Source organism: Electrophorus electricus, chromosome 8, assembly GCF_041902795.1.
Source record: "Electrophorus electricus isolate QZ-2024a chromosome 8, ASM4190279v1, whole genome shotgun sequence".
NCBI classification, from domain to species: domain Eukaryota; kingdom Metazoa; phylum Chordata; class Actinopteri; order Gymnotiformes; family Gymnotidae; genus Electrophorus; species Electrophorus electricus.
In genome coordinates this window covers 27,920,001-27,947,151 of record NC_137504.1, presented here as the reverse complement: position 1 = coordinate 27,947,151, position 27,151 = coordinate 27,920,001, and the positions used below count along the sequence as shown (strand labels likewise).

General features: G+C 41.4%; 1 protein-coding gene across 2 annotated transcripts in view; it reads left to right on the top strand.

Moving 5' to 3' along the window:
* lamc3 (laminin, gamma 3) overlaps positions 1-27,151 on the top strand; it is a 71,666-nt gene that overhangs the window by 5,986 nt on the left and 38,529 nt on the right. For both annotated transcript variants that reach the window (XR_014124843.1, XM_027004143.3), the window contains exons 2-6: positions 1,557-1,861; positions 14,972-15,102; positions 15,828-15,994; positions 23,551-23,739; positions 24,801-24,918. Coding sequence is in view for 1 of the 2 variants with exons in the window: in XM_027004143.3 (XP_026859944.2) it covers positions 1,557-1,861; positions 14,972-15,102; positions 15,828-15,994; positions 23,551-23,739; positions 24,801-24,918 (910 nt within the window). In the remaining variant the exon portion in view is untranslated. The remainder of the gene's footprint in view (positions 1-1,556; positions 1,862-14,971; positions 15,103-15,827; positions 15,995-23,550; positions 23,740-24,800; positions 24,919-27,151) is intronic.

Below are 27,151 nucleotides of genomic sequence, written 5' to 3'. Positions count from 1 at the left end.
ACAAATTAGCAGTTGACATTTCCCAAAGGTTCCAAAAGTTGCGACTCATCATAATGCTGTCAATTTTGTAATATCACGGCTTTGACCCACATGATCTTGCATGCGGTTTTCTGATCAGGAGCTCACACAGAAGCCCCTGGAGAAGTACCTAAGCTTTTTATTGAACTGGAAAGAATATCCATGCTGACAGCTCAACTACCTAGCCAGGAAGCAGATGTCCAGCTACTTCACCTCAGAGTGGACATAGTTTCTCGAACCAATTTGGGTGGCACTGCAGACAGCTTGTAATGCACTCCCACACTCCCACTGTAGATGGATGGAAATAATGGCTTAAACCTTGAATGAAAACTGGGACTTACTGAATAAGATGCAACTCAGTCGCTTTGGAAACATTAGCACTGCCATCGGTACATTAAAGTATTGTGATGATCTTAGGTGAATGATACATATGGCTAAGCCTTGATACCCTTTGACAAGGTGGGTTTAGGTACCATTTGCCAAAGAAACGTATCTACCTTTAGGCTAAAATTACAGGCCATGTGAGCCTATGTTTAGACAGAAGTGTTTAGTCAGCAGTCCAGGCTGAGTATGTAAACCACCTTGAACTTTATGTATTCTGTCTCACCTTGGAAAGTTTCATATCCTTGGCCTTACCTGCTCTGACACTTTAAGCATCTGCCCTTATGTTCTAATGCACAGGATTCAAGGGGGCTTGGTAGTTGTGTTTTTATCACAAAAAAACCTGCAATCTCTGAAAGAACAAGCACGCATTCCAAAGCATGTTTCAGATTTCTGTAGTAGCCGCCTGATTGAGGAGGTTCCTGAGCTACATAACGTGGTTCACTCTTCTCCAGCTCCTCAGAGATTAATCTTGGTGCTTGTTTGTCAGTGGTTACTATGACTTAAGGCAAGAATGAGGCCTAGGTATATTTTTTCAAGGGACGACCTTCGCTGTTTCTGAGTTGAAAGGATTTTTATAAAGAAAGAAGATAAAAAAAAACCATTTATTCTTGCTTCTGTGACATCATCAGGATGAAAGTTAACTCGCTACTGAATGTTCTGCATATGCAGTGATCTCTGTATCAGGACAGAATTTTTTTATTTGTCCCCAGTGTTTCTCCCTATTTTAGTCATATCTAATTCCCACCCATCAGGTAAGTCTCCCCGTCACACAACAGCTACCATCCAGCAAGTGTGAGGGCTGTTCCACGCTTCCTCCAAGGAACATGTAGCCAATCACTGCATCTTTTCAAGCTGCTGCTCATGCAACATGAGGGGACGGTGTAACGCTATCCACCTCCTTCTGATGCCTGACCTCACAGATGCCCATGATTGGCCATATTTCACTGAAATTAACAGGGGAGAGGGAATATACCCCCCTCCCTCCCTGAGAACACAGCCAGTTTTGCTCGGTCAGGCTCATCATCAGGGATCAAACTTGGATGTCCTCATTACACTTTTCTTGTTGCACTACTCAGGAATCTCTGTACACCTGATCTCTGTACATTTATAGAAAATGACCAACCGTCCCCTTCTGTTGTCATCCCTCTCGCCAGGTAAGGCCTTTGAGATCACATACGTCCACTTGAAGTTCTACACCAGCCGGCCTGAAAGCTTTGCCATCTACAAGCGCACATCCGAGGCAGCACCTTGGCAGCCATACCAGTTCTACAGTGCTTCCTGCCAGAAGACTTATGGCAGGGATGCCAAGGGCTACATCCGGCCCGGAGAGGAGGAGAGGACAGCACTCTGCACGGACGAGTTCAGCGACATCTCGCCGTTGACGGGAGGAAATGTGGCCTTCTCCACTCTGGAAGGAAGGCCCAGCGCCTATAACTTCGACCAAAGCCCGGTGCTCCAGGTTTGTGTGATTTCAGTGTTGCTATGACGTGTGGGAGGTGTGCTGAATGTTGAGCTCATGTTCTGTTAGGTGTCTCTTATTATCCACTTCATTCTCTCCAACAGTCACATGGTAGGTCGGCTTTTTGGGAGCACTTTTTGAAAGTATTGGGAAGCAATACTAGGAAATGCACTTTTGTATTTACAGGGAAAACACAAAAAGGTGCACAGCTTGTATACATCCTGGCAGATATATTTTCACAATGAGTGAAAGTCTGACTAGAGCAGAAAAGTTTAATAGAGCAGATATATATATTTTGTTTTTATATGAATTTATTATTTAGGAGCTGATGTGTTCACCATTGCAGTTCTAAATATCATATACAGGTTGCTGGTGGACACCTTTTGTAGTAACTGTTGTTATACTGCTTGGTTTGGGCATTTTTGCACTAAAACACATTTGTCTTCTGTGCTGCCTTATCTATAATACAAGTATTACATCATACATAGTCAAAAGAACCTTAAGAAAATTTGTTAATTAAATCTGCTCAAACATTGACCTCAGCTTTACAGAGCTGTTTACAAGACAACTGGTTTATCACTGCTTGTTTTTACATCTTCACCATCCAGTAATTTAAGGAGTCTAGTCACACGTGTGTGCACGTGTGTGGTGTCGGTGCATGCTTGCACTTTCTCTTCAGTATCTGTTGTCAGGTATATGCAGTTTTCTTGTGTATAGAATTTTCCACACTTGGAATATTTACCCTCCTCGGGTTCATAAAGAGACAGCAAGGAAATACTTTCCCCACATCTGGCATGCACACACACATACACAAACACATATTCACACACACATGCGCACACAGAAGGTCATGTTGATGTGAACTTGAAGCTTGCGGGAGCATTTCATCAGGGCAGATTTAGGATCTCTGTCTAGCTTACCTGACCTTCATGGCAGTCTAAGACTGAAGGGCAGTAGTGGGCCAAGTCCACCATATTTGGAGACATAGGCACCCAGCACCTTTCAGCCACAGATTTTACACCTGCACCTTCCAGTCAGGAAGATACAGGAACCGCCATCAATTCAAGGAGGGAAAATCACACAGGGCAGCTGAGAGCAAGGACACAGCGGCAACGATGGTCTCTCATATGAAAACGTATAACAGCATGGTCAGGCACAAAAATGCAAAACCCACACAATAGGAACAAATAAATAACACATATACAGGCAAATAAAAAAGGGGAAAATGTGTCTGCACACACAGACAGATGCCCCCCTCTCTCTTTCTCTCTCTCTCACACACACACACACACACACACAAGCATTAACATGGTGGGGCGCAGCACCCAGTGAGCAGTCCTCCATTATAAACCCAGATGGGATTCTGAAGGCTTAACCATAACCACTTTATTCAGAAGATGAAATACCCCTTTCACTTTCTCTCACTCCCCCTCCCTCTCATACACATCCCAAACACTCACCACACACACACACATGCACACACACTTACTTCTCTTTCTGTCCTTCTATCTCCTCTTCTCCTATCTTTCTCCCCCCCCCCCCCCCTCATCTCTTGGCCACTCCATGCCTCATTTCTGCTATCATTCTACATCTCACTTCATGGCTGTCTCTCTCTCCCTACCTCAGGCTCTTGCCAGCCACCATTCCCTCACAGTGGATTCCGTTTCCACATCCACCACGCTGTACTTCTCCAATCTGTGGCTCTGGTGCCTTTGCTGTAATGTAGCTGAATCTCTGCCATGCATTTGTTTGTCACACGTCTTCGCTGTTCTTCAGTATGATACAAGTTAAAGTCATTTACTGGATGGGAATGCGCATGAACATTCAATTTACTGGCAAGAATACCCCCTACTGATCATAAAGCCAATCCAGCATGAAAGATGAAGCTAGGGTGGCACTGGGTGAACAGCTTGGGGTATCTGATATGCACACAGACCTTGGAGTGGTATATATGTGAAATGGAGCACGTGCCGTGTTCGCTGTATGTAGAGACACCCATTAGAGCCTAGAATGACTGGACTTAACCAATCTATGAGGTAAGAGTAGATCTGCAAGAGTTTCCTGTCTGAACTTTCTCATTCATCGACCCTGCCATTGCTTTCATGTAGGTTCTGCTTTGTGTATTCCTTTTCACTGACAACTTGATGGGCAGTCCACCAAACCTACATGAATCATCCTGTTGCTCATAATAGCAATTTGATAAAATGGAGCTCGATTCGCAATCTGCAGAAGTGTTGAACACAGAGAAATTAGTAGACACCGTCGCGCTCTGCAACGCACTTGTGCACTTGGAGTGCACTTTGTGCCATTGACTGAGGCTCAGTCAAGTGTGCACTTTGAACATGAATGCATGGGATTGGAAAAGCAGCCCCTATGTCTCACTGCATGTTACCATTCAACAAACACAAAGCATGCTTACAAAGTGAGGCTCCAAGGACTGTAATGCTTTTCATGCTGTTTTGGCTGAGGGCCATGTGTACGCACGGAAATTATAGCATGTTTTGTGCATGTTATCTTGGCTCCAGGGTCCCTAGATTGGAGATGTTTAACTGACCACCTGAAGGACCAGAGTGTACCACTGATCAGTGATCCCCCTGCGCAAACATATTTCCTACATCTTGCAACGAACTGATGAATGATGCATGTTTGAGCAGTGAAATCACCAAACTCTGTTGGACTCCAAACCCTGAGCTGGGTGCACCTGTCCTAGAATATTTGGATGGATGAACATTATGCTGGACAATGAAGGCATGTCCAGTATTTGGATCCTTGAAATGCTCCACAGAAGGATTTCAAGTAAATACACTTCAATGGCTTCAGGAAACATGGGCTCTGACATAATGTGATGTGTGTAGCCATAAGCAGTACCCAGTATTTCAGTAACATTGGAAAAACAGGCATTATCAGACTGGAGTCATGGGGAAGTGTTATCTAACAAGGGAGAAAAGGAGCCATTACCTGAAAATGGATCTTCAGAAATGTTCTGCTTTTGTGTGCAGTGTTGTCACCCGTCTCATTAGCCCTGAAGACTAAATAGCTGTACTTTGGCCTGTCCCACTTTAGCTGGACTGTGGACTTTTTTGTTTGTTTGTTTGTTTTGTATGAAACTGGACACTTGTTGATTTTAAGATCAACAGACTGTCACCAGAGACTGGTTATTAGTGCAAATGTTCAGACAAAGAGTGTTGAATTGTAAAGCAAAAGTCATATCAAAGATAAAGATTAGTCTGCTAGCCATATACCTACCTGGAAGCATCTAATCACAAAGGTGCCATATGCTAAAAACAAAGGCGTTATTATTCAAATGAGACTTTCTCTCTTATTCAAATGAGACTTAGACATAGCCCTTTCCCTGCTACCAAACAGAACACACTTACAAAATGTACGACAATATCCAGCTGTGCACACCGCGCATTAATTAGCCCTGCTTGCAAATATAAAATGCAAATGCATTGTGCATCGAGCAGATTCAGTAAGATGGATTACTCTTCATGTCTAGATTGGAATCCGCAACCACTCTCAGACAACCATGCGGCCATCTGAGCGAGAGGCAGCTTCATCATATATGCACTGGAAGCTGGAAGAGTTATCACAGAGTTATCATATGTGGAGTTATCACATTTGCACAGAGATAAGTTGGCTATAGTAACTGGGCTATGGTGAAAAACGTCCCATAGGTGCTATGACCCATTAATGCCAACTAATGTCTTGTAGCACCAGGCCTGACTGTGATCTCTAAGGAAATGGAAGGCAGGAAGCTAGGAGGAGTAGCTCTGGGTGTACAGGGTCCAGTTTTTGACTGCCTCAGGCCACCGGGCTTGTGTGTATTCATGCATTGTAATATCAAGTGCAGCTGTGGTACATAACACCTCCCCGGTTAACCCTACAAATAGTACGTTCACTTAGCAAAAAAGACAGTGATAATGAAGTGTGGAGGCAAATGTACTGTGCAGACAGGGACATGCTGCTCTGTCACATTGTCCCCCCCCGCACCCTCTCTCTCTTTCTCTCTCTCTCCCCTTCATTTACCTTTCCGTGCTTTATAAGCACTGATGTCTTTGTTGTGCAATTACACAGAGCTCTGCAATTACACATAGGTTTTAATGAGGCTCCTCATGCAAGCGAAGGTAAGTACAGTGTTTTCGTTTTCTTTCAGAACCTGCGCTTGTCTCCCAATGCCATGCTACAGTGTGACACATAATCGCAGTTCTTCGTTTTTGTGTCAACACACTTTGTGTAGGCTCCACCCCCTCCAGCATGCTCACATTTGATTTGATCAAAGGCATGGCGTCGCCCTCCTCTGAAGAGTTGGCCTGGACCAGCCTGACAGACGCCTAAGCCTCCTTCAAAAGGAATTGTAAAAGTTCACCCCACATGTCAATGTCAGTATTATAATGTTAGATTTTGCTCGTTTAAAGTGACAAACCAATTAAACAAAAATCGTTACTATACAATCATGGTACACCTTTATGGAGAAAATGGCAGATGGATTGGAACATTGCAATGATGAAAAGAGATGTTACATGGAATAAAGCTTATGAGCAATACTATACACACACAAAGTGTAATACTGTCTGGTGTTTCATAAAATCATACCTTCTTAAAAGTTCAAACTTCATGCATCTCTCGCAGTGGTAGTTTTGATTTACTGGTCACTGCATCTGACTCTGTGACCATACTTATCACTGATTTCTGAAGCAGGGCTGTAATGTAAATCTATGAACCATGGTGAGTCTGCAAACAAAAGGCATCTGCAGACGGCAGGCATTCTCAGACGTGTTCCGGATCTCGTAACGCTTGTGGAGAAAAACCCGGGGGGGAAATAGCCAATGGGAGGCCAGGGTTTGCAAATGGCTACATGCCTGAACTCCGCTTAAGCAACCACCACACACATGCTCACACACACTCTCACACATACACACACAAACACAAGTGGCTGAGCCGAGGGCGCTGGCAGACTTTGTGGTCTTGTCGATATGACTTTGCTGTGGACGTGCAGCTTTGGTGACTGTCAGCTGCCACAGCATTGTATCCCTCTCACTTTTGCCCTGACCTCTTGCTGATCCGCTCTTTTGGTTTCTCGCCACTTGCGTGTTTTGCGCGCCTTTGAAATTGCAGCCAGACTTTTTCCTAATGGCTGCCCAGCCTGTACATTTCTCCCCGGCAAGCTTCCCATTGACACACTCATTATGGAGTGGCCCCAGATCGATGAGCCAGCCAGTTTACACACAGGCGGTGACAAATCTTTTTTTTGTGCGTGTGTCCACACCAGAGGACTCCCTCCCCTTCTCTCTCTCTCTCTCTCGACACATGCTTGTTGTTCTTTCTTTCTGCCAAGTCATTTTAACGAGTAAACGAGAGGGCCTTGAGATCGACTGTCTGTGCTTCCTTCCACAATGAAAGCGAGATCAATGAAGTCAAACCTTTTCATTAAAAACTTACCTGCCCCAATACTTCTCCCTTCCCTTCTCATATACAGTATATGATATGGTAGTGTGGGGGGGGGGGATGCGGGTGAAAAAAGGTCACTTGGGCCTTGTTCTTCTCTGGCCAATCTTTGCCCACGAAACAGTAATGCATGTCATTAAAGACATCTGCCTCATCCACAAGCTCACTGTACACATTAACGTTCATTTTATATGCATACAGTAACTACAATCTAGTTGGTGGCCCATCAATTGGGATGCATACTTTGGCTTAAACGCCTGCCCACAGACCACTGCTGATGGCCCATTCTCAACACAACATCAACTCTGACATGGTAGAGGGAATTGTGTTGGTACAAGATTTCATCAGGTTATTTATGTTTCTGTGTCACTGCTGGGTTGAGAGCGGTCTACCAAAAACATGGAGCTAACACCAGTCCTGTGGTCAGACACTGAGCACTGAGGAATGGGTATAGAATGACTACCAAATTGCACATGGCAACAGATACACACTGTAGATCCATGAGGAGTTTCTAATAAAGTGAAGTTTCTAAGAAGTGGCTGGTGACTCTGCATATAATGTGTTGCAACCCATCATGTGTTCTGCACATAATGTGTTGCAAACCTTACAGGTTCCTGAGATGCTCTTTGAAGGTCTTAGTCTGGTTCTTGTCAAACTTGGACTCAAACTTGGTACAAATGTTGAAAGTCTTACTTGTGGAACCACCATGGTGGGACAGTGATGGGAAAACACCCAGTTCCAGTTTAAATGTTGCAGTGTTTAAAGGCAGACGAACTATAAACATAAGTGGAAAGGTTAGTGTTAGCTTCCTCACATACAGAGCGGAAGGAGCCTTGCCCAGTGTCTCACGTCTGGACAGGCTGGCCTCATTTCATAGTACTTACAATCCAAGTCATGTGTCACACGTGACCACATTTATGCACGAAACATGACAGAGGTGATGGTACTGGAGTGGTTATGGAGCTAGCACTGTCACAAACAAATCAGTCATCCACAAAAAAAAACTGTTCATTTCCATTTTAATGGGCCTCAGAACTACAGAAAAGATGCCACAGAAAGATGAAGGAAATGCAGAAGTTTAACACGCTATTCTAAACCATGCAATTTAGCTGTAGGAAATTGCCACTTTTAAAAGAGCTTCTCTGAGGAATCATATCACTATCATACTGCTACATCAGTGCAATCCCTTCTTTCTAACTTGCTTCACCTGAACCTCCACAAACCAGTGAGGAGCATCTGGGCCCAGCCAGAGGCACAAGTTGGCACACTGCATGTGCACACATGATGCGTGTGCTCTCCTTAAGACTTTGTCAAAGCGCACATTTTTCATCAGCGTTCATCTTGCCTTAAACGTTTGCATTTTAATCCTGCCGTACAGTGTATCCCCTGCTGCATGATTCCACGTTCCAAACTTTTTTCCCGCATCCATCACTCCCTGCTCTTTAAATGCCTCGCACTCATTCCCTGCCGAATACATGCACGGAATGTATGATGACAGCAAGAGAGGAGAGAAGAAAGGAGAGGATGTTTGAACTCGGAATTGGATGATGGGAGACACAAGAGCCCCCTGGGTCATGTTTCTATGACAAGAGTAATCCAGGAATTAAAAAGCCGCTCCAAGAAGAAAAGAAAGGCCTTCACAGTGTGAAAATGGCTGTACTTGCTGTGCTAATCCTCTTCACAGGCTCTCATTTGGGATGTTTCGCTGTGTTGTCTTTGACTGAAGCAACAACCTTTTGGAGTATCTTTTAGTGCGAGGGAATTTTAAATAAATGAAAGTCATCCTAATACACCTGTTAACTACATGATTCCATGTTCCAAATCTCAAACATAACCCTCCTGTCCATCAGTGAACACATCTTAGAAGCTTGTCATGTGGACCTCATTTGTGAGACTTTTATACCTCCTACATACTGAACAAAATTAACAATAATTGTCATACATATAAATGAGTGTACTACAAGTATTGTGAGGTAGTTACATGAGTCACAATGTTTAAGTACTGTAAATATAGAACACATGCATCCTGGAAACAATAGCTCTGGTAAGACCTTTCCCTGGTCCCATAATATCACTATTATGACATGCAGTGATCAAGCAACAATACATAATGCATATAAAAGGAAATATTAATTCTAACTTTGGTTCAATGTATTTAATGAAATGCAGCTCTAGAAGGCCATGCATTAGCCAGTGGAGGCATAAGTCAGTGGACTTTGGAGATATAAATTAAGCCTAGACTTGCTGGTTAAATTGAGATTTTCCTTTGAGTCATGGACTATGACAAATCTGTGTCAAAAAATCTTCCCTGATTTCCCCACATGTTACTATAATCCCTTTTTTCTGTGCTTGCTGTTATGTGTGACTCCAATGAGCTCCTGTAGTCCTACTCCCTGTTGTCCATTCATCCTCCCCTGACCAGTCCTGTTTATCACAAAGGCTGCGTAGCTGGGTGTATATATGCTAACGTATTCATATTTTTCCACTATTCATCATTACTAAATAAATTGGCTGCAATAACATAAGCTCACCTCTCAACCCAATGCTTAGGCATTTCCGTAGAAGTAATGGATTACTTCAAAGGATCCCTGTTTTCAACTTGTACACCATTATTATAGTATTTTCCCTCAACAAAAATAAATAAATAAATAAATAATCCACACTGAAGATGAAAGCTGCTCCATGAATTCAAATTTAATTTGTTCAGTCATCCATTAAAATGCTGCACATGCTTTCTTGCTCTCTCTCTCTCCCACACTCTTTCTCCCACACTCTCTCTCTCTCCCACTCTCTCTCTCCTACACTCTCTCTCCCACTCTCTCATGCTCGCTCTCTCTCTCTCTCACTCTTTCCCATGCTCTCTCGTTTCCTGGGTGAGTTTAGAGACCCATGGTGTTAAATTAAAATGCTGGTGCTAAATACGAATGTGGGTGCATATAAAAGGCGCGAGGGCATGCTAAACTTAAGCAATCGTATTTTTAAAAAAGGAAAAAGTTATTTTTGTAGCTAGAGACAACTCTTTTTCCCCATAGCATACCTCTAGAGGATCAAGTGCTGAGAGGGCGGGGTAAAAGAACACAGAGAAAGGAAGTGCAGCCAAGATAACAGTATGAGAGCTACATAACCCTGCAACAGATGACAAGCAGGAACTAAGAGAGATGGTTGAAAAACTGAATATAAAGAAAAACAATTTTGTGGGAGAGAAAAGAAAATAAATTTCATAAATTACAAGTAGGTGTAAGGTCTACCATACATTACAAGTAGGAGTAAGGTCTCAGATGTATGAAAACGTACTTCGTGCTCTGATAAAGGAGCAAAGCTCGTATGAGTTCATGTGTTTGCATTGTCAATAAGATTTGGAATAGTGGGAATGATCCGTTTGTGTGTGTGCGTGCGCGTGTGTGTGTGTGTGTGTGTGTGTGTGTGTGTGCGTGTGCGTGCGTGTGTGTGTGTGCGTGCCCATAAATGTGCTTATATGTGATGTTTCCTGGGAAAGCATATTGCCTTGCTAATCCATTATCCCCATGTTTAAATGTGCTGCAAATGAAAAACAAAACACTGTTTATCCCTGATGGCCATAATGAACCCACCCAGCAAATGAGCAGTAAAGGCGGGTGCTAATTAAGCTTTTGCTGCTGTTTGCACAATAAGACAATAAGCGCCCTAATAATTAACCTTTCAAAGATTGCCTCCACCCAGCAAAGTAAATAATATTTTAAGAGCAACTGGTTCAGACAATTAAGTCATATTTACCGAGCACAAATCATGGCAAAAAAGGCAGTCAAAAGATGAAAAGGAATATTTCATATTATTATAATGTCCTATGATCTGGGAGTGCCAGTAAGATATAGGGGTGTAGTTAAGACAGTAAATCCATACGTAAATATATAGGTTAATAACATGGAATATTGTACACAGCATATTCGGACCTAGAGGTTTCAGCAAAAGGCATCAGAAAATGTATATTTTCAGCCATCATTTGCTGTATATTCAGTTATCATTCGCTGTATATTTGTCATGATTAACCCCTTCCTAGCATCCTGTCTCCATGGTTTCCCTGTCCTGCATCATTGTTTCTTTTTCCCAGTTCCTGTCCCGGTCCTTGTTTTGTTTTTCACCGCTCATTAGTTACACCTGCTTCTTGTTAACCCTCATTACCCTGTGTATATATACCCTGTGATGTCTGTCCAAGTTTACTGGTTATTGTTGTCCATTTTGTGTTTACGCTGCCCGTGTTGTTTGTTCTAGACTGTCGTGTTCGTTGTTTTGTTGTGTTCACTGTTCTAGCCATTTTCAGTGTTTTACACTTCAATTTAGCCTGTCTAGTTGTTTTTGGTTTGTTTGGTTTCATGTTTTCCCTTCTTTTTCATCATGTAGACTGGATCTATTCACGTTGGTAAACTGACCTTGGAACGTACTATCGACCCTGATTTTGGATTTGCCCCTAATAATTCTCTCTTCTCAGCATATGCGTCCGCCTTGTGATCACTCGTACTTACAATATTCAGTCATCATGTGCTGTACATTCCGCCATCGTTAGCTTTCTGTTTGCACAAAAATAGCCATGCAAATTGCAAAGCTGGAGTCTGGTGACCTTTCAGAAGGCAAGTTCAAATAAGGCAGAGCCTTAATGAGACGGCGACAGTTAATCAGGTCTGCAATGGCCTTTCCTTGGCCAGGATGTATTAAGAGATGAATAGTTTTAGCATCAAAAGAGTTCCACGAGGTGTGCAATGGCCTGGGCATTTCACTCACTTGTCATTATTCTGTACATATTAAGAAGGTTTGCAGGGGGATCGTGAAACGTTATAAAGAAGGAGGAGGAATCAAATGACAATTATTCATTATTGTTATTCTTCAATGTTATTATTAATCATTTATTCTGTTTAATAAATGATAAATTGCTTTCATTAGGAATGATAATTCCTAATGATAATAATAAATTGCTTCCATTAGGAATGGTGATGTATCTAGGGTTAACAGATGTGACTGGGATATTCCTTGGGTCATCTTGGAAAGATTTACTTTGGCTCATATTAAATTGTCACATCAACTGCTGTGTGCTCAGCTACAATTCTAAACACTCTAATTGCTCTCAAATATATTTTCAATGCTTCCCAAAATAATATAGAAATTACACAAAAACAATCAAAATTTCAGACTTTCAAAACTGATATGAAACAACTTGATATGAAAAATCTAGAAGTGTGAGAAAATACACACAATGTCACATATAGTATTTTATAAAGTTCACCCTCATGTCCCTGGATAACAGCATCTATGTAATGCCTGAATGACCAGTGTGATTCTGCATTATATTTTAGAAGTAGCCCACTATCATCAGTTTTGGTCAAACTTTGCAACTATGGAACTACACTGTAGAGTCAGCATCCTTTCAGAGTCTGTCTCTCTCTCTCTCTCTCTCTCTCTCTCTCTCTCTCTCTCTCTCTCTCTCTCTCTCTCTCTCTCTCTCACTCACTTTTCCTGTGTCTTCCTCTCCCCATCTCATTCTCTCACACTCTCTCACTATCTCTCACCTACTTCCATCCTGTTGTTTGTCTTTGTGATTCATGGCACGCTGAAGTTTCTGCTGAGTTCCCTTCTAACTAGCCATGAGAAAGCGAAACTTTTTGACAAAAGACTGAAAGGGGAGCCATATGGAAGGTGAAGAATGGAGATGAGGAGGGAGTGCAACTGGCCATTCAGCGGTGCAACGAAGAGAAGAGAGACATGGAGAGGGAACAGGAGAGCGAGAAAGACAGAAAGAGAACGTGAGAAGAGAGAGAAAGAGAGAGAGAGAGACCCCCTTTGGATATTAAAGGATTGATACAATAAAAGAGAACTAGAGAGTGTGTGGTGCGAGAGAAGGCGCATTAAAGACAGAAAGGGCACTCACAGGGTTGGTTCTGTTCCCTCTGCTATTTGTTCAGAATAGAATAAGTTCTCAGCCCTCAGAAATGTTGCATGTGCTTATTTCCAGGGTGATGGCGAAGCTCCTGTGTTTTATTCCCTCTTGTTGTCTAGTGTCAGCTCACCCCAGCGGTGCTGGTTGTCCCGTATAAAATCCATTGGTGAGAACAAAAGTGACCCAAATGCCACTGAGTGATAAGCTCTCTCTCTCTCTCTCTCTCGCTCTCCCTCTTTCTCTTGCTCCTTCAGTCTCTCTCTCTCTCTCCCTCCGTGTTTTATGCACATGCTCATTGTGATTTTCCTAACTTCATTCAGACAGGAATGGGTGCATAATAGTGGGCCACCTTTTCAGGTCACAGATCATAAATATCATTTTTGTTGTGTTTATTAAATACCAGACATACTTGCAAACGCTCCTCAGAACTGGATGGAATTCTTCAGTTGAGGTATGAAAATGATCTATTCTTTACCAGGACATCCAGAAAGCTTCTGATTAATTTCATCTACCCACTGGAGTCTTCTATTGAAATGGATTCCATCAGATTAAATAGTTTCATAATGAAAGAAAGCAGTCTGTTAGCTGAACAAACATTATCTTCTCAGCAATTTACTACAGTAAGCTGTTTACTGCAAATATCCCCGACGGGCGTATTCTGGGACTGGTTCTCTTTATTTCTCTAATGAGCTACAGAGTATTGTCAAAAACAATCATTTTCTTTCCTGATCAATCTGGTATCCATGCCTACTATCACATCGCCTGAGGAAGAGAGGCATCAGCTAACAAAGCAGGCTGACCTGCTTATTTTTGTACAGGCAAACCTATGTGGCAACATACTCAATTCCTAAGAACAGCATATGATTAGGTGCAAAAAGTAAAAATCAGTAGAGGTCCAAGTTATGTTTTGCTGTGTGTGTGTGTGTGTGTGTGTGTGTGTGTGTGTGTGTGTGTGTGTGTGTGTGTGTGTGTGTGTGTGTGTGTGTGTATTTTCCATTTATCTGAAACACATGTTTACACTTTTCCTGTATAGTCTTTAACCTTTATCTTGACTCTCTGACCTTATAAACTGGCCTCCAACCAGCAATGAACATTCACATTCACACAATTAACATACATACACACAGGCACACACACATTTACCTCCTTTTTGCTATGTGTCCTTCTTTTCTTCACTGCTGTGGGTCCATCTGGCTGTTCAAATGAATCTCCTTGACAGAGACCTAATAGAGGAGCTAGCACACTCAGTGACTTCACTGTCAAATACTTAAAGTGGTTTCACAAAGAGTTCCAGAACAAAAAGTGAATTTAAAATAGCAGGTAACATTCTCTCTTTCTCCATTTCAGTTCTGTCATTTAATTTAAACTCAATCCAACTTTGTTGTTGTGTACATAAATAGCAGCAATTTGTTCTCTTTTCCGTCTCTTTCCTTCTCTCGTCTCTTCCTAATCTTTGAAAGTGTGATATGATGAACTGTAAAAATCTCCTGACTACACACTTACTACAAGCTACAGCACAACTGTTTTGGGATCAGCTGTATAATAGATCTCTTCATCTACTCTTATGTTGCAATAGTGGGCACTACATCCACTAAGACAAAAGTCAGGCATTCTAAGACTGGAAATTACACACAAGAAACTTAAAAAACTTAAACTCCAGCTCGACTTAAGAGAATTAACAGAAAGCGTGTTCCCCTCCTTCGGTTTGTCTCTCTCTCCATCTGTCTCGTTGTCTCTCTCTTTGTGTCTCTCTGTAGGAATGGGTGACAGCCACAGACCTGCTGATCTCTTTGAACAGGCTCAACACGTTTGGAGATGAGTTCTTTAAGGATCCCAAAGTGCTCCGCTCCTACTTTTACGCCATCTCTGACTTCTCTGTGGGGGGCAGGTGACACACACACACACACATGCGCACATGCAAACACATACAAACAAACATGAGATGTTGATGCATAGCCTATAGCACCCTAATTGCTGTGTTGAGAATGTCTATTTTATGCCAAACATACACACACATACACGCACACAAACAGACACGTGCATAGACACAAATAAAAACGCAAACATTTGTAACTTGATAGTGTCCACCTGCAAACACAACTACAGGTTTGTGTGATATTATAGAGAAACAGAAAGAAGGTGGAGAGAGAGGGAGAGAGAGAGAGAGAGAGTTACTAGCACTAAAAACTATGTTCTGTTCTGCAGAAGGAACAGAGCTTGTTTGAGTTCATGTGTTTGCATTGTAAACAGGATATGAAAGAGGGGGAATGATCTGTGCGTGCGTGTGTGCGTGCGTGCGTGCGTGCATGTGTGTGTATGCGTGTGTGTGTGTGTGTGTATGCGTGCGTGTGTGTGTGTGTGTGTGTGTGTATGATTGCATAGCTGTGGGAGGAAGGCCATATGTAATGTCTAAATTCTTTAGCTTTAGTGAATCATCAAAGAACATAGAACACATGATATTTTCTAGTAGCATTTTCTTCTCTGTAACTTTTGTATTGAAGCCCAACAGTTTCAAACAGCACTTCCTGAGTTTCATACATACCCCCAACAGAGTCTTTATGGAGCGTCATTTTGCCACCCAATCAAATCACTGTCTCACTTCAAAAACCACAGATGCAAGTGTAATGGACATGCCAGCCAGTGCGTGCCAAGCGAGGCTGGCCGTTTGGCGTGCGTGTGTGAGCACCACACAGCCGGGTCAGACTGCCAGCACTGCGCCCCGTTTTACCAGGAGCAGCCTTGGGCACGTGCCGCTGCCGACTCGGCCAACCCGTGCATGAGTGAGTACCTTAACTGTTTTATCTTTTGCCATCAGCACTTGCTGCCATACGAATTCATTTCAGAAAGCATCCTTTGCATTTGCTATTTGCTACTTAATTTGCTGTGATTGAAAAGTGAAATTAGTAGGGCTGAGAAAACCCTGAGCAAGTGGGACATTCATTCTCAACGTTTATGCTAGACAACTTCTGTATAGTGCTGTAGAAAAGCTCAAGAAACTGTGCCATCGGTCCAGATGTTACATGTTATCACATCCTAAGTCTCATGGTAATCTTTTCTCAGAAAAACAGCACATATAGTCTAATTGTCATTGTGCTAATTAGATGTTGCTATCGCTGTAAGATGTTATATTTTGATGATATGCATGTTAACAACATTTTCTGTGTTTGTCGTCTGATTCATAAGATCACATACATCACAGGGTGAGAAGGTTTTGCTTTATTATTCCACAGATATTTTTGAGAAATGTGCAAGGAATGTGGATTTACTAATCAATGTCATGTAATTGAGGAAAAAAATGATTGTTTTTGTGACGGACGAGGGTTAAGCAGGATGCAGGGACGAGGCACGTCGAACATAAACATACGTTTTATTCACACATGAAACATACACGTCTTAACACAGACTACTTAGATCAAACACCGACAACTTTGACGATACGAAACGAGACTTATATACACTCATGACAATTACACACAACAAGGATCAGGTGCACGACACAAGAGGGCATGGCAATGCGAACACAGACATGCACGCAGACTTGAGGGGGGAGGGGCCATATCGTGACAGCATTTATTTATTAAAGCATGCTTTATGTAGCCTGTATGGTCAGATTTACAGTTTGTGTTAGCTATCTTCATGAAAGCCAACGCTTTATCAAAGGTGGGTTTCTGCTAACCACAGAACCACTGTTGGCTGGATGCTATTGCGTGGCAGTCCATTCTAAATCCAACACACAGACACATGTAAGAACCCCAGCAGAACTGCTGAGCTGGACTCATACTAACACAACACCCACTGTCATACCACTACCATGTGGCACTGCTGGTCCAAGAATGGAATGCCACCCAAGTAACACCCGGTCAGCAGTTGGAAACTGACCAATGATGGGTGGTGGGTCGCAAACTGTGCATGGCAAAACATTGGGTGGCAATCTGTAATTATACGTTTATAAAATGCACCTACATGATATACGCACCTAATAAAGAGGCCTGTGAGTGTATGCTCAAGATGGGGGTGATGAGTGTAAGTGTTATGGTTAGTATCTACCCTGAAAAGTACAAATCCCTCAAAGTTTGACAAGTTCATGTAACTAAATAAATTAACTAGTTGTTATGCATTTCTGCTTATATTCAGTTTTAATAATGATCATATTGAAACTGATAAAATAGCATAGGCAATATGTTTGATTTGGCAACCTAATATATACTTAACATGGCTTTAGTAAGGTTATCCCACAGCAAGGTCACTCTAAATGCAGACCACACAGGGGCAGGCTGGACATGAGTATATGCATATGGGGACTGGTGCTTTTTACTAAATTTGGCCACCCTTGGTCAGTCCCAGCTGAGCTGTTACACTTCACTACGATCATGTCCTGAGGTGGCAGTGCTTCGGCAATGGGGGTAATTGCACCATATGTATGCAACACTCAAAGACAGTGTGTTCAGGTGCACTTGGACATACTACATCTGCTTATCCTCCTTCAGATAAGGCATGTTTGTTTCAGAACTATCCAATATAATTAGCACCAGTTTGTGGCTGTAGATAGCTGGGGATTTTTCTATATGTGTGCCTATACAGCTTATCAATCTTGTAGTTTGCCATACAGCTGCATGGTTTTCATAAATGAGGGAGGCAGTAATTGACTGATTTAGTAAACCCACAAAATGAAACAAAAATGACGTTAGTTGCTTTCATTTGCCATTCTATTAAGCAACACGTCATTTTAATTAACTTGTATTCTGTGGCCAACAGATGGCTTTTTCCGTCGTGACTGTCGTTCCCCTAAATAAAGTGAGGATTTACATTTCAGTTAACTACAGCATTGCAACAAAAGACATGTTTGTGAATTATATGTGCATTCCCAACAAAAACAGCAACATCAAGACAAAAAAAATAATTAAAAAGAAGAAAGAAAGCATGCATATTTATTGGTTGTGGGAAGTATGTCCTTTTTTGGTAGGCACAGAGCGCTCCCTCTTGTGAGAACACTGTGAGAACTTTCCAGTATGCAAATGAGAGAGCAAGAGAGAGAGAGAGAGACTGAGAGAGAGAGAGAGAGAGAGAGAGAGAGAGAGAGAGAGAGAGAGCACTAAAATACCCATTTTGCTCCAGCCAAAGTGCAGTGGTATGTCCATGGCTTTTGGTAGGAGGATCTGGCTGCAGCCCTCCACTTTGCCATAGAACTCCGCCTTTGCCATGGAACATCCCTATATCATGGAATACCCTTTTATCATGGAACATCCCTATATCATGGAATACCCTTTTATCATGGAACATCCCTATATCATGGAATACCCTTTTATCATGGAACATCCCTATATCATGGAATACCCTTTTATCATGGAACATCCCTATAACATGGAACACCCGTTTATTATGGAACACCCTTTTATTAGGAAATGCCCCTCTCATGTACCATCCATCACGTCCTCCTCAGTGTTCACTATTGGTTTTGTGCTCGCCTTTTGGTCAATGTGCAAACAAGGTTGAACACAGCTGCTATATTACTAAAACAAAAACAACTGTCAAATGTAGGGTGTTATGTAGCAAAGCTGTAAACAATATGCAAGACACAAGTAGGATTTTTTATTTACTGTCCAGTTTGCTCAAGTGTCACGCTTATTAAAATAATCAAAATCAATTGTGCATGCAATGGTTGATTATTGACAATCACCTGTGACAATTAATTACACTTGCTTAAAGGAGCAATAAGTCATTTTTTCAATGAGTCTTCTTTATGTTAAGAAACAGCCAGACTGACATCTAGTGGCCTGGATGTTTCAGGGATTCTGTACTAAATTTATTTTGAATATGACCACCTCCGCATGGGGGATACACTAGACAGAGCATAAACTGGTTATTTAAAGGAACACAAAGCAATTTGATTCTTCATCTCATGAGCTGTACTTTATAGAAATAATGTACAAATAATAAAAAAACACTTTCAGGGATCAGTTTAATCACTTTACTTTGCTACTTTTTGCTGGAAAAATGACTTATTGCTCCTTTAAGTACTGAAGCAGCTTTGTTTTGATACAAAGCTTGAATATTCCAACTTCAGTTACAGTCTCAAGTTTCCATAATAATAATAATAATAATAAGTTCAATTTATATAGTGCCTTTCACAGGCACAAGGTCGCTTTACAGTGATAGTTGGGAAAATAAATAAATAAATGGATAGATAGATAAATATAATAAGTAAATAAATAAAATTGACACAAATTGACACAACACAATAATTAACAACTACAGATAAGAAAAGAGGTTATGAAAAGTGTTGGGAGAAGAGGTGTGTTTTACGAGAGATCGAAGTAAACTGTCCCGTAGTTTTAGGGCCATGACACTAAAGGATCTGCCTCCTACAGACACCAGTCTAAACTTTTGGATGGAGAGGAGACCTGCGTTAAAGGACCAAAGTGTATGGGTGGGGCAGTCAAAAAGTTGACAAAGTCAGAGGACAGCAACAAGATCATATTGGACTTTTTGGCTGTTTCTTGCCATGCACTGTCTATGTGTTGCAGGGTGGGATAAGAACATTCTCATAGATAAAAGACTTAAGATTTAAAACGTTGAATCTTTGAAAAACAATTACTACACTGTATGGCTATGATGATATGATTACTGACAAAGTATGGATGTAATGGCTAACTTATAAAACCTTTATGACATTTCTCAACAATCTAATTATTTACAGACTTAAATGTAATAATCTCCACCTTCACCTGATGTACATAAGTAGGAGGTAAGGGAGATGTGAACTACAAGGTGAACATTTCCAGAGTCAAACAACCTAACCTCTAAAAATGAATATTAAGTTATAATATTCAATAACTAATGTGAACTGCACAGCAACTACACTGAAGTGAATATTAGAAGTGCAAGAGTGTAGAATAAGAATTTGTGTCCAGCATCAGGTCATTAGAGTGTAAATGGTGAAGAGAGAGATATGATGTATTCATTCTTTTATTGTACTCAAGTTTGACTACTAGTTTCTGGTGAACAGTCTGTCTCCACCTAATGTTCGGGTCTGGTCAGAAAATGGAAGCCATTATTGGCAAAAGCCAAATTCAGAAGCAAATCAGACCAGATACTGAGCTGAATTAGTGTGCATGAGATAGAGGCACAGATGTAGAGAATAAAATAGAGGCGAGAATGGAGGGAAAAGCTTGCACTCTCTTTTTATGATGGTGAACTTTTATCAACATTATTCATTTGATCCAGAGATTTTCAATCAGTAACATTGATGTACAGAACTCTTTATCTGTTCTGGACATTCTCCATTTCCTTCACTTGGTTTTCTCTAGAAGTATTGTGTTGAACTATGTATTGAACTATGCATTGAACTAAATACCATGCTATCCAAAATGCCCACCAACAATAAGCAGTTATAACAGTTATCATTCTAGATTTAAAAATTCCAACTGAAGAAATGTCCAATAACATTTGCTATGAAATGTATGTGTGTGTATATATATATATAAAAGTGCATATATTTTTAAAAGGCCTTTGAGGGCTTGTATGAAATATGTTTTTCATAATTTTCATGAATTCATGAATTCATTTTTATGTATATTTATATTCATGAACACATATAGCGTATAATTTTAATAGTAATAATTATATTGTTTTTAAAACTGTTAGCATAATGTGTTATAATTTGAAAAAATGTTTAAATTAAAATTGTTACAGTAATCTTCTTTGTTCACCTGTGTTTATCTTTAGTCTGTGACTGTTTACATGTGCTTCATGTGCCATGGGCATTTGTTTTGTTTTGGTTCTTTGCTGCTCCCCTAGTCTATATATCCTTGGTCTTTGTTCCTTGGTTAGCATTATATATATGTATGTGTACTCTTTGCTGCACCACTTACCCTGATCCTTTGTTTTTAATCTAGGCTGCATCTTTACGTTATTCTGTATCTTCATTTTCCCATTTCGGTCTCTTCATCCTTATGTTGTTTCTGTCTTGGTTTATTCACTGTGGACTTTAATAAAATAGACTCGCACTTACATCCTGCTTGCCCTCCACCCTCTACTGTAATACAGTAGAGAACAGATTATAACAAATCACAATCATTATGACAAGAATGCAATGGCATTTATTAAACAAAGCATAAAAGATCATATGGATGTGTGATGAATGCAGTGCAGGATGCCAGCTTGAGTCATTTGGTTCAAACAAACACGGAGGACATAGAAGAGGGGGCCATTACAGTAACTCTCGCTGAATGCATTGTTCCCAGTGTGCAAGCTGGTGGGACTGTGGATTTGAGGCTGGTGCCATATTGCAGGAAATGGGGCCCAAACTGGGATAAATGGGCCAGGAGTAAAAAGAGCAGAAACCCGCAGGGTGAGGGGCAGAAACAGAGCCCACTGCCAACTGGACAGGGCACTCAATACAGGGCTGAGGAACAGGAGATTTAGGGCTAAATCACTGGAATAGATAGGAGGCTGGAAGGCAGAGGGAGTGGGGTCTCATATGGGAGCAGACCGGAGGAGGGGCTGAACAGGGGACTGGAACACAGGAACAAAGACATTGACTGGGACGGAAACAGAGACAAAGGCGGAGACTGGGACAGACAGCTGAAAATGATGGGGGAAATGGACACCTACAGTGACAGAGACAATGAGGAAAGACTGAGTGGGTGGCCAGATCGAGAACCAGGGAATGTATCCAACAGCAGGACTGTGGATGGGTAGGACTCCCAGGAACAGGACTAGGCGGTGGAGGTGTAGTCCTGAACGTGGGTCACAGATGAGGGGACAGCATATCTGGGACAGTGTCCTCCTGAGGGCAGGGTGCAGTGGAGGCTGCAACTCTGGGACGAGTGCCCTTTGGAGACCAAGGAACCTGTAGCATCCCCCCGAGAAATTCCGAGGGATCCTCCCTGTTTCATGCACAAGGAGGCCCTGGCCATCAGGGTAGGGACAGTAGGAAGCACTGGTTCTTGATCTGGGGCTGAGATGAAGCCTGAAGGCAGCGACAGCATCCAGGTGTCGAACCAGGTCTCAAGCCCAGGTATGGTTGCTGCGGCATTTGCAATGGCTGTCGCATATGGCCATGCTGGGGACTCCCTTCTTGTTTCCTATTGGCTGAACCAGGAGACTGCAGGTGGTCATGATGAAGAGAGTCACTGCTCCAGGCATCGTCCTCTTGTTCCAGAGGAGTGTGTCCCACCTGGAGCAAGCCTGCCTCATTCCTATCCAGTAATGAGGACAGGTGCGCAGACAGGCAGGTCAACCGGTGTTCTCCCCAACTGGAGGTGTCTCTGCCAGTTAGCCGGTCCAGCATATCCACCAGCTGGTGCACCACAAACCCTTTTGCCTCACGTGCCTGCTCCATGTGATCAGGCATCTCCACCCAACTGAGTTAAAACAAACATGCTCAATGAAACAAAAGTAAAGGTGAACTCTCAGAGGCCAGACACATAGCATACACACAAATCGAGATACATTCATCAAGAATAACCTATAAGGAATGGAGGAGCAGAGTTATATATACAAGGGGGAAGTTAAGGAATTAAACAGGACATAGGTGAGGCCGTTATACATGATAGGGTAACAACAAGGGGGCACAGCATCATCAGGATGATGAAGTATACACACAATGTACATGGTGACAAGCTGAAAGAAGGAAGAAGTAAAGCAACACAGGGGACCTTGTGGTGAATGGTATATGACATATATGATGGTATATGACATGCTTCCATAATTTTCTATAAACATGTCATTCATAGGTGTTACTATATGACAGCATACCTATACTGTCATTTCCATGCCACTAGCCAAACACCCTCAATCTCTTCTATCACACTTGAAGAGCTTTCTGCATAATACACTTCTGCCACGTATTTAAAATACAAAATAGATGACATTTTATATTAATAAGCAGTTATGCACTGGGAATATGAATTCTGTTAATATGAAAGCAAAATGATTTTTCTTCAATGACATGGACAGACAGTACAGCCCACTGGATAGAGATAATTTTACAGTTATTGCAGACTAAAGAGACACTCAGGTTTGGAATAAAACGGGTCATTTCCCACTTTGGCACCTCTAAGTGCAGATGCATAATGAGCTGCGTTTGAAGAAAGCGATTGGATGGTAGAGCTTGAATAATTTTCTTTTGCACAGACGTGTCAGCGTCCAGAGTGGTTTGTTGGTGGGAGAACCTGAGCTCGAATTTCTTGTCTTGGTACCATTGGCTTTCTTACTGTCACTCACTATCAACTTTTCTTGCGTCTCACTTCACTGTGTCATCTTTTTTTGTGCTCTTCTCTCTCTCTCTCTCTCTCTCTCTCTCTCTCTCTCTCTCCTTCTCTGCCTGTATCAGTGTGCAACTGCAGTGGACATGCAGATGAGTGTGTATTTGATGTGGAGCTGTACCGCAGCACAGGCAGTGGAGGGCGCTGTATTGGCTGCAGAGGCAACACGTCCGGGGCGCACTGTGAGAGCTGCCGAGAGAACTTCTACAGAGCATCTCCCCTTCAGCCCTGTCACAACTGCACCTGCAACACTATGGGTTAGTCACACACTCATCGCTATGTTACCTACATGTGACCTAAATTATTGTTATAGTGTTCTTATCTTCATGCAGCTCTTCCACAAAATTATGTATGACTATAAATACTTTTATAATGGAAATATTGTTCGACCTAAAAGAATGCCTGTACCTCAAAAAGTTTCACTCCAGCCAAAAGTATTATCACCCTTTTAGTTTTGGGTTTTTGGTTTTTTTTCAGTTTACCTCATGGGGTATTTTACCTAATGTCCCCTTAACACTAAAAGTATGTTATGCTTTGAATATTTTTTCAGTGAAAGAGTACACACACGCACACACACACACACACACACACACACACACACACACAGGAGACTTTCACTGTGCAGTACTGTGATGTTGCCCTTCACAAACTCCAGTTTTCTAATTGCCAAAAGAAAATCTTTTGGTCTTTCAGGGGCAAGTCATAATGTGTAAAGCAAACTTTCTTTCCTCATGGGGCTCAGCACAGCATCCCCACAGCATTTGGGTTTTTTGTTTGCCTGTCAATGTGGATCACTATGGAACCCAACAGAGTAAAACACGCACTCACATGCAGACAAGAGAGTTGACAGCGTTTCCTTTTTAACTTCTGCTCCTGAAAACAAGGACTGAATAGTAATAACATGCAATCCCAAGACGACCCGGCCTAGGTATGCAGAATCAGCTGGGTGCAACACGCCGTCTCATTCCCCCAAATTAGAACTGCTTCATAATTGGTATCTGATCCCTATACACCAGAAATATATTGTTCTTTTCTTAGTAGTCCATTGTGGCTGTCTCTCGTCAGACTGCATCTTCAATTTTCACTGCAAAGGGGAATCTATTAAAAACAAAACAAAAAAAATTAAAGAAATTTCAGCAACAGATTCAGGCTGCAGGCCACCTGAAAAAAATATGGCAAAAAGAACATTGATTATGCGAATATTCATGTTACCATGTCAATGATGCAACTGGAGCCATGGTTTTGCTCATTAAAAAGCATGGATTGTCTTTTTAATACATTTAAAAGTCTCTCTCTCCCTCTCTATCTGTCTCTCCAGGCTCTGAGAGTCTGCAGTGTGACAACGATGGGGTGTGTTTGTGCAGGCCCACTGTGATGGGGGTAAAATGTGATGTCTGCAAACCCGGTTTCCACTCCCTCGTCCCCGGGGGATGCAGGTAATGAGGGAGGGAGGGAGAGAGAGAGAGAGAGAGAGAGAGGGAGAGAGAGAGAGAGAGAGAGAGAGAGAGAGAGAGAGAGAGAGAGCAATGAAGGAAGAAAAACATAAAAGTGAAATGCAAAACTCTGCCAAGCCTTGATAAATAAATATAAAGCAACATAATTAATTTAAACCTTGGATATATTTTTTTAAAAAGGAGTTAATTATACCTAAGTCACGATCTGACACAACAACTAAGACAAAATACCCTTTTATATCACATTTCTTGTCTCTGAAATTCAAAGAACCATAGTCACTGTCCCTGTCTCTTTGGGTGAGTATGGTACAGTACATCTGTTCCTTTTATGCTCAGGTTGGTGAACATACTGAAAGGGATCTTATTAGCTTGCTGGTCTGAAGGTGTTGTCTAATATAGTTTTGTGTCATGGATGAGCAACTGGTCTTTAACTTTCATTAACTGTAAACCCTCACCACCACATGGGGCAAGACTGATCCTTTTCACACAGCCAATGAACCACTGCTCAGTGACATTAGATTTTATAACCATTGCTCCGAGACTGGATGTTGGCATGTTTGCTTCATGCTCCCATTTTCAATTTATTTATTTATTTATTTATTTATTTTGCCTATCACCATTCGCCCTCTTCGATGGACCAATAATACTTTATTAGTGTGAATAACCTAGTCATAATACCATGACAAAAATAATCAGACCAAAACAAAATAATAATAATAGTGCACACGTTAATGTGTTAGAATATAATGACTTGCGACATCATTGTCTTATAGGTTTGTGTGTGCATGTGTGTGTGCGCTTACATGCAAGTGTGTACATGTGAATGTTAGGAAATACAGGAAGGAGCATGAGTGGAGAGGTCCACAGATATGTGGAATGATTATGGATGTATGGTGTATTTATGGCTGTTGTCTTGTGTTTGGTTATTCTTTTTTCAACAGTTTTGCTTTTGGTAGATACAAAGCTTTTCCATGAATATATGTTTTGTAATATAGGTGTTCCAGTGATTGATAGTAAAGTTTTTCCTTGATTTACAGTTCATCTGAATGGTTTTCTTGGCAAAAGTTATTGCTTTAATGTTTACCTTGGTTAATCTGATTGCTGATGTGTCATCTAACAAACGGAGTGATGGGGTAGTGGGGCAAGATTTATTTCAACAGTAAAGATATTTGATTTATAACATGATGCTAGAAGTGCTTGTTGGGTGTAAAATACCATATGGCATGTACAGAATTGTCAGTTGTACCTATTCAGATATCTGAGTCTACCACTCCCATTGTATATCTTTTTGAACAGTGTACTGTATTCTGTTAATGTCTTTATATTGTATAAGGCGAAGGTGAATGTGTGCAGAAGTGAGCACTAGGAGTAAATGAGAAATCTTCTTCCCATTTCCTCAGTGGCACAGAAATTATTTGGTTTAATTCAGAAATTATCATCAGAAATTATCTTTAAAAACAGGGGAGGTGTTTAAGTATTGGCTTAATAAATGGCAAGTATGAAATTTGGATTTCATTGCTTAGAGTTTGTTAAGCCAGTTTTCATTTGTCTGACTGGGTTTTATCCATTTGATTATTTACTTTATTACGTTACTATCCTATCTTGCTTCTTGCTTACAATCTTGATGACACAAAGTAAATTAAACATGTTAGCTCACTAACCTTCAGAGCAAGATGTGGCTTCATCTGGCAAAAGTTCATAAAATCATGGCTAGCTACTTACAAGTTGTGTCAAGCTTGTGATGCCAAAAAGTTGTTGTCTAAGGTTTGATAAACTGGAGTGAAATGTGCAGAGCAAACAAACAACAGGATCCTTCTAAATAGGAATCTTAGCCCTGCCATTTTGTTCTTCAAAATAACTGTCAGAGTTTTGGCTGTCAGTGTTAATTTTGCCTAAGGTAGAACGTGGGCTAGTGTGTACAAATTTTAGGGGTGTAAATATTAGTGAGTCAAGACTAGCTAATAGTCTAGTATTTTTGGAATCGGTCCATTTTTCGACCCTATTTTGCTTGTACGTTAAAGGTGACAACAGAGTTTGAGGTTCACGGTATGTCAGTTCCATGTACTGGACTCTCCTTATTCAACTATGCCAAGGTAAACACATTTAAGCCAGGTTGAGGAAGGATAAGTGGGAATCAGTGAAAATAAGTGGCTAGTTTATTTTCAGTAATTCAGTCATTTTGGGAGGAGGATATTCTGACTCTGACGTGGAAGGT